The sequence below is a fragment of the Salmo salar genome, chromosome ssa22 (genome assembly GCF_905237065.1).
Source record: "Salmo salar chromosome ssa22, Ssal_v3.1, whole genome shotgun sequence".
Lineage (NCBI taxonomy): Eukaryota > Metazoa > Chordata > Actinopteri > Salmoniformes > Salmonidae > Salmo > Salmo salar.
In genome coordinates, this window is record NC_059463.1 from 12,973,699 (window position 1) to 12,997,500 (window position 23,802).

At 41.7% G+C, this 23,802-nt stretch overlaps 2 protein-coding genes across 4 annotated transcripts in view; one reads left to right on the plus strand and one right to left on the minus strand.

The window, feature by feature from the left end:
* Nucleotides 1-9,161: 9,161 nt before the first annotated feature.
* On the minus strand, nucleotides 9,162-13,728 carry fam72a (family with sequence similarity 72 member A). Its single transcript, XM_014166319.2, has 4 exons — nucleotides 12,932-13,728; nucleotides 12,554-12,631; nucleotides 11,937-12,061; nucleotides 9,162-11,508 (listed from the first exon to the last, which is right to left on the minus strand). Exons 1-4 carry the CDS (start codon nucleotides 13,075-13,077, stop codon nucleotides 11,414-11,416), a joined length of 444 nt encoding a protein of 147 aa, XP_014021794.1. The 5' UTR covers nucleotides 13,078-13,728; the 3' UTR covers nucleotides 9,162-11,413.
* A 144-nt stretch (nucleotides 13,729-13,872) lies between these two features.
* Nucleotides 13,873-23,802, plus strand: part of LOC106582832 (SLIT-ROBO Rho GTPase-activating protein 2) — a 140,165-nt gene continuing 130,235 nt past the window's right edge. For all 3 annotated transcript variants that reach the window (XM_014166320.2, XM_014166321.2, XM_014166323.2), the window contains exons 1-2: nucleotides 13,873-14,027; nucleotides 15,662-16,138. In XM_014166320.2, coding sequence (XP_014021795.1) covers nucleotides 16,072-16,138 — 67 coding nt within the window. In that variant the 5' untranslated portion in view covers nucleotides 13,873-14,027; nucleotides 15,662-16,071. The remainder of the gene's footprint in view (nucleotides 14,028-15,661; nucleotides 16,139-23,802) is intronic.

Here is a 23,802-nt window from a genome sequence, read left to right on the forward strand (position 1 = left end):
AGAGACGAGGAGGGACACTTTGGGGATAGGGTGGGGGAGGGACTGATAGGAGCCTAGAGACTAAGGAAGGACAGAGAATGAACCAGGGCTGGCCGAGAGATGTTTGTATTTATTATGGATCCCCATTAGCTGCTGCCAAGGCAGAAGCTACTCTTCCTGGGGTATTGCAAAATGAAGGCAGTTATATAAAAAAAACATGACAATACATTTCACAACACATTAAGTGTGTGCCCTCAGGCCATTACTCTACTGCTACATATCTACAACACTAAATCCATGTGTACGTGTGTGTATAGTGCGTATGTTATGTGTATGCATGTGTCTGTGCCTGTGTGTCTCTTCATAGTCCCCGCTGTTTCATATGGTGTATTTTTATCTGTTTTTAAATCTGATTTTACTGCTTGCGTGAGTTACTTGATGTGGAATAGAGTTCAATGTAGTCATGGCTCTATATAGTACTGTGTGCCTCCCATAGTCTGTTCTGGACTTGGGGACTGTGAAGAGACCTCTGGTGGCATGTCTTGTGGGGTATGCATGGGTGTCTGACCTGTGTGCTAGTAGTTTAAACAGACAGCTCTGAGTATTCAACATTTCAACACCAATTGTAATTTTCCTAAGTCCCTCTTTGTGGCACCTGACCACACGACTGAACAGTAGTCCAGGTGTGACAAAACTATGGCCTGTAGGACTTTCCTTGTTGATAGTGCTGTTTTAAGAAGGCAGAGCAACGTTTTACTATGGACAGACGTCCCTCATCTTAGCTACTGTTGTATGTTTTGACCAAGCAGTTTAGTCTCCTCAACTTGCTCAATTTCCACATTATTCATTACACGATTTAGTTGAGGTTTAGGGTTTAGTGAATGATTTGTCCCAAATACAATACTTTTAGTTTTTTGAAATATTTAGGGCAAACTTATTCAAGTGGAATGAAAGGACAAGGAGGAATAAGAGAATGTTTTGGACCTGTAATAACAGGGAATACGGAGCCCTCATACAAAGCAGTGGTCTCCAGTGCACATGGTGAAATAAAGTTGGGGCTCAGGGGAATTCAGTGGTGTATATTTAAAAACAAAGACTTTTACTCAAGTAGTATTTTACTGGGTGACTTTCACTTTTACTTGAGTCATTTTCTATTAAGGTATCTTTACTTTTACCCAAGTATGACAGTTGGGTACTTTTTCCACCAGTGGGGGATATACATGGCTCCTCAGACTCACAAACTAGAACCCCCTTAGCAGCCTGTGAAATGGAGGGCAGCTGTAATTATTCATGAGCAAACTTCCTGTAAATGGCAGAATGACGCCAAGTCAACTGAAACTCAGAAGGCTGATCAAGACTAATGTTTAACCTAGCCCAGGGCCTGTTCTGTTTCCAGCAGACTCTGTCATCTCAACATTTCACATTTACCACAAACTGAGGGTTTTTAAGTCCACACCAGAACACAAGTATTTCACATGCATGTCCTCTCATAGAAGGGAAAACCACTATGAACAAGAGCATAACATTGCTTGCTTTTTAATTTAGAACTACTGAAAAGTGATGACTATCATGACTTCAATGCAAGTGTACTCACAATAGTGGCACTGCTGATAATGATATAATGTTGTATAATCATATTAAAACAGACATCTGTGTGAATCACACAGTCAATAACAAAATATCTACAGGTAAAGGAGCTAGATTACTTAGCATCCGCTGCCCGGTAGCCTGTCTTTCTTGCCCAGCTGTAAGCAAAAGTAAACTGCTAGTGTTGTCAAGTATAGGGCTAGGCACAAAAATTCACCCCCAAAAAATACACAAAGCCTGGAAAACTGACCCTTTAAAGTGAGAATAAAATCTAAAACAGAACATGAATAAAATGGTATCTGAAGGTAAAGGTTCAATCAACAGATTTGAAAAATAACAGTACAACCTGATTGGTGGGAGACTCTTGGTCGGCTGGTTGCCTAGCAACACATATTGGTGGGTGAATTGGAGGGGAATGGGGGGAGGGCTCTGGGCTCTTCAGTAATGTTCCAGAGCAGCAGGCAGACTAGGGAAATACCTGGCACAATTCCCAAGTAGACAATCTGAAAAGGAAAGAGAGAGAAAAGGGAATAGGGTGAGTGTCTTAATGTACCGGTGATTATATTTCTGGTTGTGTGAAGGGAGGTGATTTAGCTGAGCAATAAAATCCACTGCACTCTCTTGTACTTAGAAGCTGATAACATGCTATATAAAAAGTGAATCCTACCAGGTGAGAGGGAAAATATGTAGTATATACACTTATCTAAATGTTTTTGGAAAGGATTGACGAATTTCATGCAAGTATTACGTAAAGAAATGAAGTGCAGTTTTGACTAGACCTACAGTGGCGAGAGCCAAAAGAGAGAGTGAAGGCAAAAAGAAAGGAAAAAAAATAATACAAAACAGGACATTGACTGTAACTTCTGATAAGGGCATAGAGGAGGTGAGATAGAAAGGGAAAAAATGAACAGGAAACAGGCCAGTTTGGAAAGCTCAGATAAGAGAGCGAGAGAGAGTGTGTTTGTGTAGATGCAGGTCTGGCAAGTGTGGGTGTAAAATGTCTCTCAGCAAGTTTCCACTAGCTGCTCTTATGCCTCGTCTGAGACTAATCGCAATATTTCATGTGAAGCAAAATAGGGATAAGAATAGACGACAAAAAGGGTAGTGGGGCAGAAGGTGGAGAAGTGAATGGAAAGAGCATGGGAGTAATAAGAGAAGGAAAATGGGGAGGAAATAGGAAAGTGAGGGAGACAGTGAAAAGAGGAGAGAGTAGGGAGAGCAGTGGTGGCCTGCTGGTAGGCAGGGCTTAGAGAGTAGGAGGTGGGTCTTGGGACTGGGCTGGGGACTGGCTGGTGCAGGCGGTCTCCAAGGCCGATGTGGAGCCTTTGTCAGGAGGAAGAAATTAGGTTCTGTTGTGATTAAAGGGAAGGTTTCTATGGCAATGCAGCGAGCTGTGCGCACAGAGAATTTAGTTGGGCGTGGAGGGGGCTCAGTAGGAGTCGAATTTCAAAGCAAACATCCTCCTCCATATCATCTCTCCTGCCTCTTTCTCATATTTCCTTTTTTTAGCTTAGATTTTTTTTTTTTTCATAGTTACACAGTGAAATTTCAGAGTGGATTAGTCACAGTCTCCCTTCTTTACAAACTGCTGTCAAATCTCTCCGTATAGGGAAAGATATTATTAGCACCCTGTATAAAGATGAAAAAAAAATACTATATAAAATAATACAAATACTGAGCTATATTGTATGCAATTTTTTGGGGAAATTATTTTTATACTGATGTGTGTTTGGGGTTATTGGAACACAGTATAATTGGTACTTGGGGTTATTGTCTTGCTGAAGATCCACTTGCGGCCAAATTTCAGCCTCCTTTTAGAGGCATCCAGGTTTGTGGCTACCAACATATTTTGTAGTAGCCCTTTTCTGTATATGCATTTTTTGGAACCGCAAAACCCACCACTGGTGTACTGGGCCAAAGAGCTCTATTTTAATGTCATCTGACCATAGCACCGGTTCCAATCCAAGTGCCAATGCCGTTTAGCAAACTCCTGGAGTTTACATTTGTGGAATGACATGAAAATAGAGCTCTTTGGCCACACACACTAGTGGTGGGTTTTGCTATGAAAGAAATATGCAGAAAATAACCTCATACCTCCTTGTAAAATATGGTGGGGGATCTTTGATGTTATGGGGCCATTTTGCTTCCACTGGTCCTGGGGCCCTTTAAGGTCAACGGCATCATGGTGCAGCGCCAAAACATTTTTACACAAAAACCTGGTTGCCTCTGCCGGGAGGCTGAAACTTTGACGCAAGTGAATCTTACAGCAAGACAATAAGCCACAACTGAAAATCCACAAAGTAATTTGTAATTGATCACAAAATCAACATTTTGCAACTGCCATCTCAGTCTTCAGACTTGAACCCCATTGAAAACCTCTGGTTTGAATTGAAGAGGGCAAGGATCTGGAAAGACTCTTCATTGAGGAATATAATTACATTTTTGTACCGCAATCACATTTTATATATAGTCCCCTATCTGCCTGAAAAGGCATAAAACAATATCCTACAAATATTCATGATCAAACTTTTAGATATGAAAAGGAAATGAAAATTCCCTTGATACCAGTAACTGACAAGCAGGAAACAGACTGGAAGGATAGAGGTAGGAACCACCTAACACACATTGTCATTCAAAATCATTCAAACTCCTTCATCACATATTAAAGCCTTTATCGAAGCTCTTTAACAATGCGGATTGTTCTTTGTGGCTATCAATCTATGCAGTGAACCTACAATGAGTGGAACGGCAATGATCTGCTGCCCTCTTGTGTTCAGTTGTCAGAGAGGACAGCAGGGGGGTCTTGACAACAGACTTGAATAGGCAAAGCCGGGTGGCCTGTGACACATAAAAAAAACAGCTGGCTGCCAGACTGAGAGAAGTCTCCTAACCTGATTAGTTCAAGCTAAACAAATCACACTTTGTTGAAACAGACCATGATGATGCAGCACCATGGTTGTGGACTACAGGAAAAGGAGGACCGAGCACGCCCCCATTCTCATCGACAGGGCTGTAGTGGAACAGGTTGAGAGCTTTAAGTTCCTTAGTGTCTACATCACCAACAAACTATCTTGGTCCAAACACACCAAGACAGTCGTGAAGAGGCCATGACAAAGCCTATTCTCCCTCAGGAGGCAGAAAAGATTTGGCATGGGTCCTCAGATCCTCAAAGTTCTACAGCTGCACCATCGAGAACATCCTGACTGGTTGCATTACTGCCTAGTATGGTAACTGCTCGACCTCCGACCGCAAGGCACTACAGAGTAGATGTCGACCGATTAATCGGAATGGCCGATTAATTAGGGCCGATTTCAAGTTTTCATAACAATCGGAAATCTGTATTTTTGGACGGTGATTAAATTTTTTTTTTTTAGACCTTTATTTAACTAGGCAAGTCAGTTAAGAACACATTCTTATTTTCAATGACGGCCTAGGAACGGTGGGTTAACTGCCTTGTTCAGGGACAGAACGACAGATTTTTACCTTGTCAGCTCAGGGATTCAATCTTGCAACCTTACGGTTAACTAGTCCAACGCTCTAACCACCTGCTTTACATTGCACTCCACGAGGAGCCTGCCTGTTACGCGAATGCAGTAAGAAGCCAAGGTAAGTTGCTAGCTAGCATTAAACTTATCTTATAAAAAACAATCAATCAATCATAATCACTAGTTAACTACACATGGTTGATGATATTACTAGTTTATCTAGCCTGTCCTGCGTTGCATATAATCGCTTAGGTACACGTTGCTCCAACCATAAACATCAATGCCTTTCTTAAAATCAATACACAAGTATATATTTTTAAACCTGCATATTTAGTTAATATTGCCTGCTAACATGAATTTCTTTTAACTAGGGAAAATGTGTCACTTCTCTTGCAAACAGAGTCAGGGTATATGCAGCAGTTTGGGCCGCCTGGCTTGTTGCGAACTGTGAAGACTTTCTTCCTAACAAAGACAGCCGACTTCGCCAAACGGGGGATGATTTAACAAAAGCGCATTTGCGAAAAAAATCACAATCGTTGCACGACTGTACCTAACCATAAACATCAATGCCTTTCTTAAAATCAATACACAGAAGTATATATTTTTAAACCTGTATATTTAGTTAAAAGAAATCCAGGTTAGCAGGCAATATTAACCAGGTGAAATTGTGTCATTTTGCGTTCATTGCACGCAGTCAGGGTATATGCAACAGTTTGGGCCGCCTGGCTCGTTGCGAACTAATTTGCCAGAATTTTACGTAATTATGACATAACATTGAAGGTTGTGCAATGTAACAGGAATAACGTTTTGTTTGAGATGATAGTTTCTGGATCCGACCATATTAATGACCTAAGGCTCGTATTTCTGTGTGTTATTATGTTATAATTAAGTCTATGATTTGATAGAGCAGTCTGACTGAGCGATGGTAGGCAGCAGCAAGCTCGTAAGCATTAATTCAAACAGCACTTTCGTGCGCTTTGCCAGCAGCCCTTCGCAATGCATTGCGCTGTTTATGACTTCAAGCCTATCAACTCTCAAGATTTGGCTGGTGTAACCGATATGAAATGGCTTGCTAGTTAGCCGGGTGCGCGCTAATAGCGTTTCAAACGTCACTCGCTCTGAGAGTTGGAGTAGATGTTCCCCTTGCTCTGCATGGGTAACGCTGCTTCGAGGGTGGCTGTTGTCGATGTGTTCCTGGTTCGAGCCCAGGTAGGAGCGAGGAGAGGGACGGAAGCTATACTGTTACACTGGCAATACTAAAGTGCCTATAAGAACATCCAATAGTCAAAGGTATATGAAATACAAATCGTATAGAGAGAAATAGTCCTATAATTCCTATAATAACTACAACCTAAACCATCTTACCTGGGAATATTGAAGACTCATGTTAAAAGGAACCACCAGCTTTCATATGTTCTCATGTTCTGAGCAAGGAACTTAAACGTTAGCTTTCTTACATGGCACATAATGCACTTTTACTTTCTTCTCCAACACTTTGTTTTGCATTATTTAAACCAAATTGAACATGTTTCATTATTTATTTGAGGCTAAATTGATTTTATTGATGTATTATATTAAGTTAAAATAAGTGTTCATTCAGTATTGTTGTAATTGTCATTATTACAAATAAATACTTTTTTGATGTTTTTTTTTAAATCAGCCGATTAATCGTTATCGGCTTTTTTTGGGGGTCCTCCAATAATCGGTATCGGCATTGAAAAATCATAATCGGTCGACCTCTACTACAGAGGGTAGTGTGTACGGCCCAGTACATCACTGGGGCCAAGCTTCCTGCCATCCAGGACCTCTATACCAGGCGGCGTCAGAGGAAGGCTCTAAAAATTGTCAAAGACTCTAGCCACCCAAGTCATAGACTGTTCTCTCTGCTACCGCATGGCAAGCGGTACCAGAGCGCCAAGTCTAGGTCCAAAAGGCTTCTTAACAGCTTCTACCCCCAAGCCATAACACTCCTGAACAGCTATTTGCATTGTCCCCCACCCCCTATTTTACGCTGCGGCTACTCTCTGTTTATCATTTATGCACAGTGACTAACTCTACCTACATGTACATTTTACCTCAATTACCTTGACTAACCTGTGACCCCACACATTGACTCTGTACCTGTACCCACTGCATATAGCCTCGCTACTGTTATTTTACAGCTGCTTTTGAATTATTTTTGACTTATCTATTTTTTACTTAACACTTATTTTTCTTAAAACTGCATTGTTGGTTAAGGGCTCGTAAGTAAGCATTTCACTGAAAGGTCTACACCTGTTATTTGTCACATGCACCGAATACATTTTATTTAATTTGATCATAAAAAAAAAGAGTGTTATAGAAGTGCAAGTAATACTATCTATCATACATTAAATCAGAACTGAAACGGAGACTTGTGGTCATTGACTTTTGGTTGAAATTCAGGTGATAATAGTTTAAGACAAAAGCAGCTATTCTCCCTAGGCATAGGTCCTTCACCTGGCGGGTAGCTATGGCTGTGTCTGTGTGTGCCGCTCCTCTCAAGCCACTAGGGGACGCCGGTGGCAGTTAGATGAGTTTGCCGTCTTTCTCCTCACTCCTGCATAACGCAATGATCCCTCCTTCAGCAGGACCTATGGAATATTATCGCTTATAGCGGGTATACAGTAATTGAGAGGGTTCATGTTGACAGTACAGTATGTTTGAACGGTTTGATCTTCATCGACAGTCTTAGTAGTCCGGTGAAGGGAATGAAAAACAAAGACTGCAAAGTATCATAACCGAAAATGATATTGTTTGAAGGGTATGATTCTCTGGCGTAGTTCTCCATGGGAGAGAGGCCGCTCTTCCTCGTCAGTAAGAGGAGACTCCTCTGTGTTATAGTCATCCCTGAGGAACACAATCACACACACACAGGGTACATGTAGAAACACACAAGCTAAAAACCAAAACACAAAAGTACCAACCCAGTGACTGGAGGCTGTATGATGATATTCCGTCTGGTGACGTCTGGGTTCTAACCCAGTAGAAAAATCAGGACAGGTCTTCTGGTTCATACTCCTTATCAATATCCTGTGAGAAGAAACAGAGAGAGGGTTACATTGCACAATATGATGTGTGTGTACATACAGACTGACAGTAGACTGGTCCTGATCTTCATGCTGAAAGATGAATGAAGCAAAGTACAGTGAGATGAAAACCTGCGCCAGAACGCTCAGGACCTTAGACTTGGGGCGAAGGTTCACCTTCCAACAGGACAACGACCCTAAGCACACAGACAAGACAACGCAGAAGTCTCTGAACGTCTTTGAGTGGCCCAGCCAGAGCCTAGACTTGAACCCGATCAAACATCTCTGGAGAGACCTGAAAATAGTTGTGCGGCAATGCTCTCCATCCAACCATGAGAGGATCTGCAGAGAAGAATGGGAGAAACTCCCCAAATACAGGTGTGCCAAGCTTGTAGCGTCATACTGAATAAGACTCAATGCTGTATCACTGCCAAAGGTGCTTCAACAAACTACTGAGTAAAGGGTCTGAATACTTATGTAAATATGTCTAAAAAACTGTTTTAGCTTTGTCATTATGGGGTATTGTGTGTAGATTGATGAAGGGAAAAAAACAACATTTTAATACATTTTAGAATAAGGCTGTAACGTAACAAAATGTGAATAAAGTCAAGGGGTCTGAATACTTTCTGAAGGCAGCGTGTCTTACTATACTTTAGGACTTCTTGGGGACCAACAATTTCCATTGAAAAATCCATCCCTAACCTTAATTTGAACCCTAACTCCTAAGCCGAAAATAGCCTTTCTCAAAGTGTGGATGGCAAAATGGCCTCACTTCTCTGAATTTTCATTGGTTTACTATTCTTGTGAGGACTTCTGGTACTCACAAGTATAGTAAAACCTACACACGCCCATCTGCTGAGTGTGCATATGGACTCCTACCATGGCTGTGCTGTATTGTGTGTTGCTGGCAGATCAGGACAGTCAGAGCAACATTCCAACATCACATCCACAGACATTACACCTACACAGTTAGAGCTGAACTCAATGGGAGAGAACTCACATGTGAAGATTTGCTTCAGTACCTGAAGATTCTTTGTGACCAAAAAGTTCACAAAACAATAGATATTTTGGAAAAGTTGTGTATTATCAATACAATAAGCATTAAAAATAACAAATGTTTCAAACTACCAATGCAGTTTCAGTGCAATTTCAGAATATACATGTTTTTTTCAGCAGGGCAAGTCACATCAGTATAAACACAGCAAATGCCTGTTAATAAATACATACATTAAAATTAATAAATAAAAGCACGCTACTGAAGTTAATCATATTCAAGGGAGATTTCTATTTTTTTTTTTAATTGGTCACTGTTTTGATGGTCTTCGATTATCTCCCTATTGTCCTATGCTATAGGAAGCTCTCAGGTGATACCTTCACTAAGGTAAAACTTCAAAACAAAAATCAGCCTCCAAACGTAACACTCAAATGCAAGTGAAATGTAAAATAAACAGAGAAAAATAAAAAAACGACAGTACACTACAAAGCATTGCTTTTGTGAATGAAAATGAAACAAAGGGAACATTTAAGTGGAAAGAGATTGTCTGTGGGATTGAGATAATCATAAGATGTGATCCACTAAGCCAGAGCTTAGAACATCATTTAAAACGGTCCAACGCAGTGGCTTTCATCTCAATATGGACTCACTTCTGGGTAACAATCAAGTACCTTGCTGTGATAGTTTATTAAAATGGTCAAAAATAAGCAAAAATAGCTTTTTAGCAAAGAGCAATTTCTCAAGCAAGAATTTTGCTAAGACTATCGGAGTGGTCTGAGTGGGGAGGGGAAACGGAAAACTAGTTGTTATTGGCCGAGAGGTTTGGAACTCTTTCTTATTGGTCCATTAACCAATTCACTGCCTGGTGGTGATACCAGGCACATCAAAACTCCATCCCACCAAAACAGGCTGAAACTTCAGGTGGTCTTTTCAAACAGCTCTCACACTAAAAGGGCATTATCATCATATTCACAATTTCACAGTATTATTCCAACCTCAGTGTGGAAACATAAAACAATCACATTTTGACTGCGCTGGGCCTTGGTGACTGCCATTTCAAATTGGTGACTGCCATTTCAGGTATTTGGTGTGCATGTCTACCTTTCGTACTGCTCGTTACGACCCCAAAATAATTTCCCATGTAAGCTTCAACATATCCTTTTAACACAGGCATAGCTTGTCTGCTTGAACTGGGAGGTATATTAACGCTAATTTAAGATATGTCACTCATTGCGACAGTACTTGCTGGGCACCGATGCATCAAAACAAAGCTAGCGAACACATTTTAGCTCCAGTGAGAGGGTGAGCATGACCTCCTGCGATGACAGTCAGTTCTCCACAGAATACAAATCCGATCCAAGGCCATTAGAATACAAGTCGAGAAGGTTGGCTGAAGCAAAAGCTTCAGCAGCAATAGAAAGTTCTGCTCGACACACGCACTCCTTTATATAAGTGATCCATACTCAAATATACAGTATACTCATATAGTGCTCTGACAAGCACACAACCGTTCAAGTGTTCAATCATACTGGGTTAGGATAGCAACGCTCTCACTGTTTTTTGCTGCAATATTGTTACTATGTCAACAATGTAGTGAGTGGACGTCAACTTTCCTTTTCACGATCATGTATTTTCTGTCTGGCTCCTTCGCCAGGTTCGGGTGACATGTGCGTAATTAGGCTTAATCTGTTTTCCTAGAGCATCTTCAGTCCCACCACAGAGGCGCCCTAGAACCAAACTCGTATCTATAGTCTATGTTCTAGTACCATTTGTTGATCACACTGGCCCTCCTCATGAAAGAGTGACAAGATAAACTGGCAAATACTCAATGTAAACAATGTCAGATTCTGAAACCGAAACACAACATCATCGTGATTGTTCAAGGACCAACACAGGACTGACACAAATCTAAAACACAGCATACAATGTTCAATCCAGTGTCCAATGGCAATAGGCAACCCAAAGGGTATAAAACAGCCATGTGAAATGTTGAGACCATCCATCCATCCGGCTGTCTGTCCGTCGGTGAATCAGAAAGATGAGTTTGTTTGATTGGGGGTTCAGTTGTGAGTTTGAGGAGAGAGGGCAGTTCCGACAGTCCAGTTCTATCATTGGTTTCGCCCAGAGAGAGAGAGAGAGAGAGAGAGAGAGAGAGAGAGAGAGAGAGAGGAGAAAGATCGGAGAGTGTTTCTAACAGACAGATGTTGGGAAGGGGGATGTGGTCACAGGGTAAGCCCCCCTCTCCTCTTTCGCTCACTGCTTCTTCTCCATCTGTTCCTGGGGGTTCTGGTAGGTCTTGCTCCTCCATCTCTCATCCCTCTCTACCTGATACACTCCTCCTCTGATGGGCTTTCTGATTCCTCGTTCTCACTGTCCTCTAGCTCGGGAAGGTCTCCCCACAGCAACAAGTTTAAACCTGCAACAAAAGACAAAGTCATCACCAAAGTTTGTGTGTGGCAGACTGTGTGGTGCAGCAGTTTAATTAAGTCTTTCCTCGCCAACTAGCTTAGTCAATCAAAAAATGGCCAAAGCTGAAACAGGCTGGCATCCAGGCGTTGCACAATGACCCCAAGTAATATATTCAACCTCTGCATTTGTTTCTGCTGGTGCTTACTGATGTGGTAGTAGAGATAGGAAGAGTACACACACAATGCCAAACATTGTGTCAGTCGGTGTTGCATCTTGTCACAAACTATGCATTTAGGGGAAATTCTTCTTTACATTTACTTTAACTAACTCCTTTGGGTTCAGGACATTCCTCTTGGGATACAGTCTGTATTCTTCATGAGCAGGTACTGTAAGAGGCCAGTGTGCTGGGAGACAGTGAGTGAAAGAAGTTTTAACCTGTAGCATCCAGTCGGTTGAGGGTGGACACAGCATCACTGTTAAACATCCAGAAATGGCCATTGTTACAGGACAGCAAGCAGGGCTTACAGGGAGCGACCACGTGATACCCCACAACATTACCACTGAAGAGGGGGAGAGAGGGGAGGCAGAGAGGAGGAAATCGATACAGAGAAACGGGGAGGGGGAAATTTATATGTAGAGAGGGAGGGTGAGAGAGAGAAACAAAAAAACATGTCAGCTTTTTATAGGGAGCACCTGTGAAAGTGCTAACTATCAGTAGGCAGTAGGTGTCTATTATCTACCCAATGCGTTTCTGTGAACAACAACAAAGCACAGGAGAAACAAAAGGGGCCTGACAAAAGCCTTCCTGTACCCACCAAACTGCTGGCTGAACAACTTTCCTACTGAAGCACAACACATGGACATTTGCATGCATTTACATTGGTATTTGTCAATATAAATATGAATTAAACAACACCCCCACCAAAACAGCCACCACAGTGTTTGCGCTGTTATTTTATTAACATAAAGCACATAGGATTATATGGCGATGCAAACAGGTTAGAGTGACGTGAGCAGGCAAACCTGTGATTACAGTAACGTTAAATACATACCATTTCAGGCAGGCGATATCTCTCAGTTTGCATCTGCAGCTTTCTGTAGAGTAGCAGCTGGCCACAAAGTCAACAGTTCTAGATGAGGAGGTGGGTGGGGTGGGGTGGGGTGGGTGGGGGGGGGGTTATTGGGATTGTTAGAAAGAACAAAGGGGCACCATCTCATTCTAGCCATAGAGTGTGATAATGGATAAGAACTTATGTTGATTTATAAAGTATTCACTATATCTCACAGTAATCACAAACACTCAACATATGAACAAAAACAACTGACAGATGAGAGACCCCCCCATAGTAAACATAATATTAGCTCATTAGTCACAACTCCATCCACACATTCAGTGATCATGTCATTACAATAGTGGCGGTATTGCTTACCTGTTGGGAGGTATGTCCGTAGAAAACAGCTCAATTTCTGTGTCTGCAAGAAGTACTGCCTTCATTCCTCTTGTGCAGAGTAGACTCTCACAGTATACACAATTCACTTGAGTGACACATTTGTTTTTGAAGTTGGAGGTAGACATGCTCTTTAAATACTGTTCTGCTAGCCCCAGAATCCCAGTGTCCAGAGGAAATGTGTCAAAACAGATCGATCAATGTAGCAATGGTAGCTCCTCTGAAACGAACGTTACCAAAAATAAAAATGTATAGCTAACTGTTACCTAAGTTAGCTAGCTAAACACTATTGTTACTGGATAACTTATTAGGTAACTTAGCTAGCAACAACTAGCTGGAGGTCGTTAGCAGCAGGTTGGTTATAAAACATACGCCACAAATCAGATGGCGTAACGTTGTCATATAGCTACCGTTAACGTTTCCACGTCTATATTGGAGGTGTCAATAATTAGCTAACTAGATAGCTACCGACTCTTGTTGATGGCAAGCTAGCTACATTAACTACTTGTCAACACAAAGTCGCAAGATAGCTATCGTTAGCTACGTCAGTTAAAGTAACGAGTGACCACAATAACACAGCATCCGATGTTCAAAATAGCTAATGGTCTGTTGCCATTTCAACTTATCTTCGAAGTGCTCTTCCCATATGAAACAATCTCCTGAATCTTTGTTCAGTTGCGTCGTTGCATTCACAGATTCAGTCAAATGTTGTAGTAGTAGCCAGCCAGTTTCACTGTTGTGTTGATTGTTTATAACTTCCTGTTAGCTACCGATACTTCCTGAAACATTTTTTAAACGGCTTTAGGTCGAATTTCGATTGGCTCTCGAGGACAATAATGACTATTCCATTGGGTAATAATCGTATGTCACGCCTACCTAGGTAATCTTGACAGTCGATTTAAAGCATGTTATGCCATTCATAATCAATTCAGCCAATCGAAAGATGCAAAATCTCATATGTTTCGATGAAGAGGCGGGGTTATTTTTGAGAATTGGTGAAGAAAGCACCAAATAAATCTTCACGAGGGACTTCAATTAAATAGTAAAGCTCGTATTCTCATGGAAATCGACATACGAGGTAAAATCAATGTGGTGCATGTATAAGATTTGCTTTTAGCAACTTGCATTGTAAAGCGTGTGCGATGCAGTATGTGTTTATATCATACAAATAGTTAGAAAAGTAACTTTTGCAAGTCATAACTTTGATGTATGTCAACGTTTGTAGAAAGACAATGGGTATCTAGCTAGTTAGCAAACGGTATCCCGGAGACTTTACCTTCTTATTATACCTCAGTGGACTTGACTAGCTAGCTCCTTAGCCTACCTCTGGTCCTGAGACTTTTCTATGGCAAAAAAATAGCTAAATGCGTTATTCTTATAGCCTGATGTAACCATCCCTATTATTTCCCCCTTCACTTATGGATGAGTGAAAAGGAAATAATTGTGAATTTAGCGAACAGGCTGATTCCGCAAGGCTTTCATTCTTATGCCACACATGTTCAAATGGAACAGTTGTATTTCCCTCCACGTATAAAAGCCTTTCGTTTTTCACATTGTTGTAATGTATGTATTTAAATATCCTCCTATTTCTTTTCTACAGCCAAATGCATCTTGCGACAATATTGGAACTTGCGTGATCTGACCGCAGATAGAGCAATGAGCTAATTATAAATATATTTGATCTGAATGTCTGTAAAAAAAATATATACATGATAGATTTTGACCTCATGCTACAATTCCAGGCTATATTGCAGCCTACTACTCTACAAGATCCAATGTTGTATATACAATGTTATATATGTTATCGTTAATATCATCTGTAGGGCTAAACTTTGATAGCACCTTCTTTAAAGGGGTTTTCGCTCAGCCGCTATAGTTAGTTTAGTAAAAGAGCTATAACTCATTGATTGGTTGACATTGTGATATGCCCATGTTTTGCAAACACCATATGACTCTATTTCCCTCGAGATAGGCCTAGGCTATATTAACTGTAACGTGTTCTAAGCTACCTATAAACTAATACAAAGTGTAACTGCTTATATAATTTACAAGCCCTTATAAAAAGGTACCCCAGTTTGTTTTTAAGTGTTATTACCCTTTTCTGAGTTGAACTGTTTTTAGTCAATTATATTGTCAATGTCATGGGCACATTGGACCACATTGAACTGAAATATATTTGGACCTTTATGTTCTCTGGACTCTGCCAGATATGGCCCCACCCTAAAACAATCTAATGCATTTCTCTCAGGTAATTAGTCAATCACATTTCAAGAGTACAGCTATTATATTGAGTCAGATTAGCCCTATGTTTTATTACAGTGTAGTGTGTAGGCAAGGGTCCGTTCACCAACTCTAAGCGTCACTGTTAAGAACTACAGTTGGATCTCATCGGACTGCCCTCCCAACCCTGTAAACCCTACACCCAACCCCCAGACACATGGCAACACCCAGCATCTGGCCTAATCACTGCAGTATCAATAAAGTTGCCCATTGTTATAGGTTTGAATGATGTGTAAAGCCCACTATTTTATCCATACATACACAGTATTAAATACTGGGCTAGTGTGATAATGAATATGTATGGACAAGCACTCTGCAGTTTATGTATCAACCAGATAAATGCGATACATGCTTAGTGTGTGGGCTTTTCCCCCATGCCTGCGCATTGGCTTCCCATTCCCAGCTCATCCATGTACCCCACTCTGACTCTAGGAGGAAGCGCAGAGAGCCACGGAGCCAGGCCATCCTCCGACCGTCGTGGTTACAACCACTCACTGAAGGACTAAACTTTTTGGGAGTCTCCTCATCCGGCCGTGCTGGCTGACTGGTTATTGTTGGTTTAGGGGAATGCATCTCTCCTCTGTTTGCTCTATAAACGGGTTTGGGAACGCATTGAGGAAGGGGTCCACACGAATGGGAATACGGCAGCGCCAAACTCTTACAATGCGGCCAGAGTGAAGGGGGCAGAAGACAATACCATTCCACGGGCTGTGGGGCTGCTCGCTACAATATTTCAGTGGGGTCTGCTTCCAGACGAATTGTTTCAGTTCCATTTTTTCTCTCTGATTGCTCCTATAACCCATTATTGCGACGAATAGTGCTTTTGATTAGAAGAACAAGCCATGACGTCTACGGCCAAATTCCGAAAGGACAAGGAGATCGTAGCCGAATATGAGACTCAAGCTAAAGGTAATACTTTTCTACCAAGTTTTATATTGTTATAAATGCTGTTCCTTGCGCTCATGTTGGCTATCCAGCCCACAATGCCTTGTCGCATTTATTTTCCGCTTCGTGGATACGTCAACGTGGATCAGTTATTCCTGTCTAAGCCTACCCCAACATCCAAACGAATAGCCTATTCATTTTACAAAGGGTAACACCGTGTGGGTCCTATTTGATGGGTTTAGTAGGCGGATTATCCTTGTTTAATTGTCATCATAGTCTACCGTGGTGTCAAATCCAAGCGTTCTTTTAACAACATCTTGATAACCTATTTTATCGAGAGTAGCCTACCAAATCACCAGGCCCACAGTTAAAAAATACATCTGATAGCCTTATGTCTGAATTACGCTGTGTTAGTGCATTCATATACCGCATTAATAAGACAGTATGAAATGTGGTTTTTGCTCGCCATGGTGATGTTATGTATGTAGCCTACAGATTCAACATGCCTGTGAAACAACGCAGGGCGTTTTCTCTCCCTGCAGGTCTCCCTGCCTTCTGGTGTGGTGCTAGGCATTCAGAACAACGTTAGGAATAGGACAAACTTGTGAATTAAATGGCCCGTCGCCTCACGTGCGAGGGTCTGTCCGAGGGTCACCGAATGTCGCCTGAACCAAGGACACGGGAGCACGGGAGGGTTTTGGCGAGGTTTTGTCAAGGGGGAGAGGATGAGAAGGGGTAGTGTTTAGCGGGTTAACTGTTTACTCGCTGATGGTTTATCGATGTTTGTTGTCAAGGGGATCATGGTATTTTCATGGTTAGGAAGTCAGTCATGTTAGATGTATATCTGAGTGGTAATAAGGATTGGAGAGGAAACTGTAGAGTGAGAGAGAGGACAGGAGAGAGAGAGAAAAGGACAGGATATGATCCTCCTAATCAACAGCACTGCACCCACAGAAGATTAGGTGACCCCCCCCCTGTTATGGGTCAGAGAAGGAGACAGAGAGGGGGACAGACACCACTTCATCATAAGCTAGTCAGGTTAGCTGTATCCTAACAGTCTGAAAGCGCTCCCCCCTCTCCTTACCGTACCTCTTTAATTCACAACCCCTGCTATAACTATACCCAAATCCATCCATATAGGAGAAATGAATGGACAGGTTTCCAACAGTGGACAGACGGGAAGAACAGGAGAGAGAAGGAGAAGAAACGTTTGATTAAGTTGGCACAGTGTGTTTGTGACTGTAACAGACCAGTAAGACTAGCCCAAAGGCTGGCAGATGGCGATATTGAGTCACGTCATCTTACCGTCCAAATGCATTGTATGCAGCCGGCAGTACATTCGTTTCCCCGTGGACCGATTTTTACCGAAAACATTTTCCATTCAGGCTTTAAAGGCTTCGATTTCCTCTTTATGCATATTTTAATTTTTACACCACAATGCTAGTGGCTGAATGCTAATCCCAGATGATGTGTATCGTGTTCAGCCAATCATGTTACAGCAGTCTGGTTTTTCACCCCTAACCTAATGCAGGGCTGTATCTCATTAGTGGAAACCAAGACTCTTCTCAGGGCGGGTCTGTCGGTTTTGACCCTTTTCGTCGCAGGCGAAGAGAACATACGCAGCAGGTTAGGAGAATTAGGTTAAGGTTAGGAAAAGGGTTAGGATTAGCTAAAATGTTAAAATTGTCCCCAACGCGAATCGAACATATCTAGCTACAACCAGGTCTGCCCTGAGAACAGTCTTGGTTTCCACTAATGCGTTGCTGCTGAAGCCCAAATCAATGGACAAGTGGTTTTTTGGTAGTGACGTAGAGAAAACAAACCGGCGTGAGCGTCAACGGTGTATTTTTCTCAAGTGTATGCGGAGCGATTCTGATAAAATAAGCAGATAAATGGCATGGGTCGTTTGTTGCAAAGGAATTTGAGAAATTGTTAATTCCCTATGCTAAGTAGACTAGCTAAATATGTAGTTTAAAATGTATTGGTCTGTAAGCTAAGGTTTCAGTCAAATGAGATATATATTTGAAACAATGCAGCCTACCTGTGTTGATTTTGGTCGTATATAGCCTAGTCGTATATAGCCTAGTCGTATATAGCCTAGTCGTATATAGCCTGGTCGTATATAGCCTAGTCGTGTATAGCCTGGTCGTATATAGCCTAGTCGTATATAGCCTAGTCGTATATAGCCTGGTCGTATATAGCCTGGTCGTATATAGCCTAGTCGTATATAGCCTAGTCGTGTATAGCCTAGTCGTATATAGCCTAGTCGTATATTGCCTGGTCGTGTATAGCCTAGGCAGACTGAGCTGGAAAAATCGAGGACTCCGATTTCAAGAGAGAATACTTTTATGTTAAACGACGAGACTAGCTAAGTTCTTTATGAACTGCTAGGCTGTATCTACAACTCTCCTCACAGTTGGTGAGCTAACATAACTGTTTAGTGCTGGCAGGCAGGTACAGTAGCTCCCATAGGACATATAAGGCGAGTCAAAAGGAACACACAACAATAATATGTAAGGGCTACATAGTGAACATAACAAATACAACTGTTTAAATGGATTCTCTTGACATTTAAGTTGGTTTTCGCAACGCGGTGTCTGTGAATTGACGCGCTTCACTCTCGCACGCACATTTTGAGGCGTCAAAAGAAACTGCGTCAAAAAATAGTTTTAACCAGATTGCCTGAACGCGATACACAGGATTAGCATTTAGCCACTCTTGCATGGTGGTGGAAAATGGTGTTTCATAAGGAAAGTACACATATTTCCCCAGTTTATTTCCTCTTTTCTCACCATTAAATAAAGTTAAGGAGTAAATCGAAGCCTATGCAGCCTGAATGGAAAATGTTTTAGGTACCAACCGGTCCACGAGGGATACGAATGTATTTCCGGCTGCATACACAGAAGAGAACAGAGGGGTAGAAAGAGAGGCTGTCGTGGTCCAATGAGGAGGAGGCTGGGAAGTAGGCCCATACCTTTTCTCTCTCTTTCATTCTTTTTTCCCTTTCACTCCCCACCCTGGGAATGGAGCATGAAAGCAGGTCAGATGTATTCACAGATAGTATGGCTCTCTATCGCTTAGCAGCATCACACTGAGGCCATGACCCTGTAGGATCTGAGTTGTTGGCAGTGACTTGTTGACCAGTGTTTGGGAGTAGTGAACTACATGTAGTTAACCTAGTAATTTAACTACATTTTGAAGTAGCTTGGTGGTATTTGAACTGAATTCAAATCTAGGTAGTGTTTTCAGTAGTTAATAACGTTTTTGCCATGTAGCGGTGTAGATAGCTACTGGAACTACACACTACTTTTTTAGCAAAAATAAAATATGGGCAATCATTTCCTTCATTCTTTGGCATCAGACCTGTCTAATTCTCACTTGAAACATCGTTTTTTTGTGTTTAATGGGCTAAATTACACATTCTGTTAACATATGACCCCAAAGTGAACTGGTCTTGTAATTTGTAGTTGACATTTCAGATTTACATATGATGATTTTTCACAAATTAGTTTGGATGTAGTTAACTAAAGTTACTTTGAAAGAGTAGTTAAGTAAACTATATTTCTCTTAAGGGTAGCTTTCGTGTAGCTTAACTTCTTTCAGTGTAAAGTAATTTGTAACTTGGTAAACTATCTTTTCAGAGTAGTTTCCCCAACACTGCTTGTTTCAGTGTGAAGTAATTTGTAACTTGGTAAACTATCTTTTCAGAGTAGTTTCCCCAACACTGCTTGTTTCAGTGTGAAGTAATTTGTAACTTGGTAAACTATCTTTTCAGAGTAGTTTCCCCAACACTGCTTGTTTCAGTGTGAAGTAATTTGTAACTTGGTAAACTATCTTTTCAGAGTAGTTTCCCCAACACTGCTTGTTTCAGTGTGAAGTAATTTGTAACTTGGTAAACTATCTTTTCAAAGTAGTTTCCCCAACACTGCTTGTTGCCCTGAAGGCTGTTGCTGTGTTCCTACAATGACAGAGGTTTCATGCCTGGCCAAGTATCTGAGGTTGCTGCAGTGAGTCTGCTTTCTGAAGCAGAAAATGTGTTCTTACTACAGTGTTATAAGAATATACAACAATTTCAGGGAGAACACCTACGTCCTCTTTTTCTTAATGTTTTCTCCCATTTCATGCCCATCGGTGCTGTAGTGGCGCCAGGAGAATTGGATATACTCTAATGTAGCCAACGTTTTCCCAAACGGACCACCCAGCGAAGGAAAGGTGATCTGTGTGAAGTTCTATGAGAAACAGTAACACACTCTGACTGACCTAAAATGATGAATCCCATATTAGTATTTCAGAGTCAGGTCAACCCAAGTTGTACTGTGCAAGTAGGCTAATAGTAGGCCGTCTATTAAAGCAGATAAATTAGTCTGTCAACTGAGTCACAGGTTTCAGATTTTTCCATTTTGTCCCCCCCAGGTTTTCATTCTCAAAGTCACATATTTTTTATAGATGTCACGTCCTGACCAGTAAAAGAGGTTGTTTGTTATTGTAGTTTGGTCAGGGCGTGGCAGGGGGTGTTTGTTTTATGTTTCGGAGGTTTTGGTATATGTTCTATGTTAGTATATTTCTATGTCCGTGTCTAGTTTTTCTGTTTCTATGTTTAGGTTTTTTGTTTGACCTTCAATTGGAGGCAGCTGTTTCTTGTTGCCTCTGATTGGAGGTCCTATTTAGTAGAGGTTTTTCAGCCTGTGTTTGTGGGTGGTTGTTTTCAGTCTAGTGTTTTGTACCTGACGGAACTGTTAAGCTGTCGTTTGTTTTGTTTACGTATTCAATAAAAGTTAAAAATGAGCACTCAACCCGCTGCGCCTTGGTCTACTCCCTTCGACGGCCGTTACAATAGAAAAATAGAAAAGGTCCATAACAATGCTTAAACCACATCAGGAGACCGCTTTTGAGGACTAAGAAAAAAAATACATTTTAGATTTATTTAGTGTAGTTACCCTTTAATTCAAGTGCACAGGCACCTAACACTGCTATTCAGTTAGCAGTGTTTCTGTAGCACATGAGATGGAGTTCGCAAGTAATCATGATATCATTCAGCCAGGTAGGCATAGGCTACTCTGTAGCTTGTTAACATTTAATTGAGAAGGTTTTTGGGAAAGCCTTTCCATCTACAAGAAGACGATTAGGCCTATCATTAGCATTGCTATATTTTCCCCATTCCTTAATTGTTTTAAACCTGGACATTTTGCTTCATATTATGAGGCATGTCTTACCTTGATTCAAAGTAACCTATAACCAAAATCCCACCATGGAAACATGGAGGCAATTATTTTATAAAGACTTTGTTATTATGCATTCTCCTGTTCTATTGGTTTTCTTTCAACTTTATGTCATTGTCTAGCAGCCAAAGGCATTATCCTAGTCATATTAGCAACCCATAATGGTTGTTGCATCTTTAGATCTCCCCTCTTTCTAAATGTCTAACAGATATTTCCGTCTCTGTCCATGAAACCGTTTGCACGTGCATTTTAGAACGGTGTCTTCCGCAAATTGCATTTTGTAACATTCGCGCGTCGGCTACTGCCGTGTGCACACCGCTGCGCCTAAAATGTGAAGAAATAACAGTTCATCAACATTTGAAGCGAAACGTTCTGTTCTGATCTGTTCCATCAGCCTTATTAATTGATATAGCGTAGACCTCCACTCCACTACTTTGATAGGCATCATGGGGATTAAGAAGTGAGTATACGCATTGCCCTCTGAATAATAAGTGGATATACAGCGTATAGCTGTGTATACCCTCCACTACACCACTGAAGCCCATTGAACATGGCAGTGTTGAGTTTGTGGATCAACCTCATCTCATAGTTTCACTTTGGAATCTGCCATAATTGTATATATTTTTTTTGGACCCATTAATTCCACGTGGTTACAGGGTTAATTCCACATTGTTACAGGGCTAAAATAGAAACAACTCAAAGGGTTAAGTTTAGGTATACATTTAGAGTGGTTAAAGTTAGGGCTATGGTTTGGGGAAAGCTTAAAATGTAATAATTAAAAACAATGCGTTTTTTTTCCATTAAGTATCATCAAGTACTCTCCCTGCTAGAGAATTGTGAATTGCCGCGCTCTGGCTCTCAGCCTCATCAGTTCAAGCCCAGCGCTGTGCCATTGTTTTTGTTTTGGTGAGCGCCGACGAAGGCATATATCCACGTCCTCAGGACCTTTTCATAAGTCCCAAATCGACGGCTCTTTCCTGTGGCCAGCCTGTGTGGACAGATTGGCACCCTGGCATCAGTGGCGTGCTAGGGCTTTGAGACTCTAAGTCTCCAGCAGGCTGGGTTAGCTGTGTGTCTGTCCCCTGCCGGGTCCTCCTGTTCCCCTGCCACACCTGTCATCGCTGTCTTTAAACAGCGGGTAGGGTAACATGTCTGTGTTTTACCAGGTTGTAAAGAATTTCTATTGTGTTTACTAGTGTAAAAAGTCTACTGAATAAACCATCAATTTTTTTTATTTATATTCCCCTATCTATCCTCTCTCTCTTAATTTTGCTCGTATCTCTCTCTGTGTAGCTGTGGTGTCTCTCCCTCCCAGCAGAGCCCCACTAAGACATTAATCTGCACCCTGCAAGGAAAGCACATGTCCCCTCCAAGGAAAATGAATACAAATCTACAGGCCTGATAGCAATATTGTGCCAGGGCAGCTATACACACACACACAGTTTATTCTGTCAGGTTCTTGAAAGGGGGAGGGGATGGGATGTGGAGGTGTTGCCTGTCTGTCTTTTCTCCCGACTCCCCCTCTTCCTCTTTCTCTCCGTCCTCGGGGCTGTTCTGGGACTAGGAAAATAAATGTATGCAACTCCTCAGCCCTGTATTCCAGAACCAGCAGCTCAGCAGAATAGCACGCCCCATTTCACAGCTCTGGAATTCCACAGGCAGACTTTTCCCTGTTATTTCCAGTCCAGTCCCAGGTGGTGTGTGTGTGTGTGTGTGTGTGAGAGAGAGGAATGTCACTCCTACGGAGATGCAGGGACTAAAATGTTACGAGGAAGCCATCTCGATTACGACACAATTACACAATTACTCAAAACGCAGTTAGACAGTAATAACACACAAACGAACAAATGGACACACACACACACACAATGGTCTCAAGTGTGACACAGAGAGAAAACCGCTCGCTCAAAGAGGCAACAAGTCGTTTTCCTAGGGAGATCCTCCGTCTTCTCTCTCTCTCTCTCTCTCTCTCTCTCTCGAGAAATAAACCATATCATATGTCATCGAAAAGGGTTTAAAATCTCCCTGTTGTATTGGTCCGCCCAAAACAAACAAGAATCCATTTATATTCCTGATAGAAATATTGGTTGGAAGGAGGTCTGAGTGTTGGAAGGCTGAGCTCTGAGCTGTCCTGATTCTGTAGGGAACCATTCTGGGGATGACAAATGAGAAATCATAGTTCATATCTGCTTTAGGCTGTCCGTCTCCCCCTTCTCTCCCCCAAAAGACACTCGGTGGAGAGTTGCTATGGGTTTACACACTCCACACGAACAGTTCTAATCTCCATTGAGAGAGGAAGCTGCCCTGTGATCTTAAAATTGTCTGTGTGCTTAAGCAACTCCTAACTCTCTTGGAGACGTATGATATCAACGGTGTGTGTGTGTGTGGCTGATGGGAAAGGCTGATTTTGCTTCCGCACAATGGCGGAAAATGGAGGCACAATATGTGCTTTTTTAGAGTGTGTTTTGG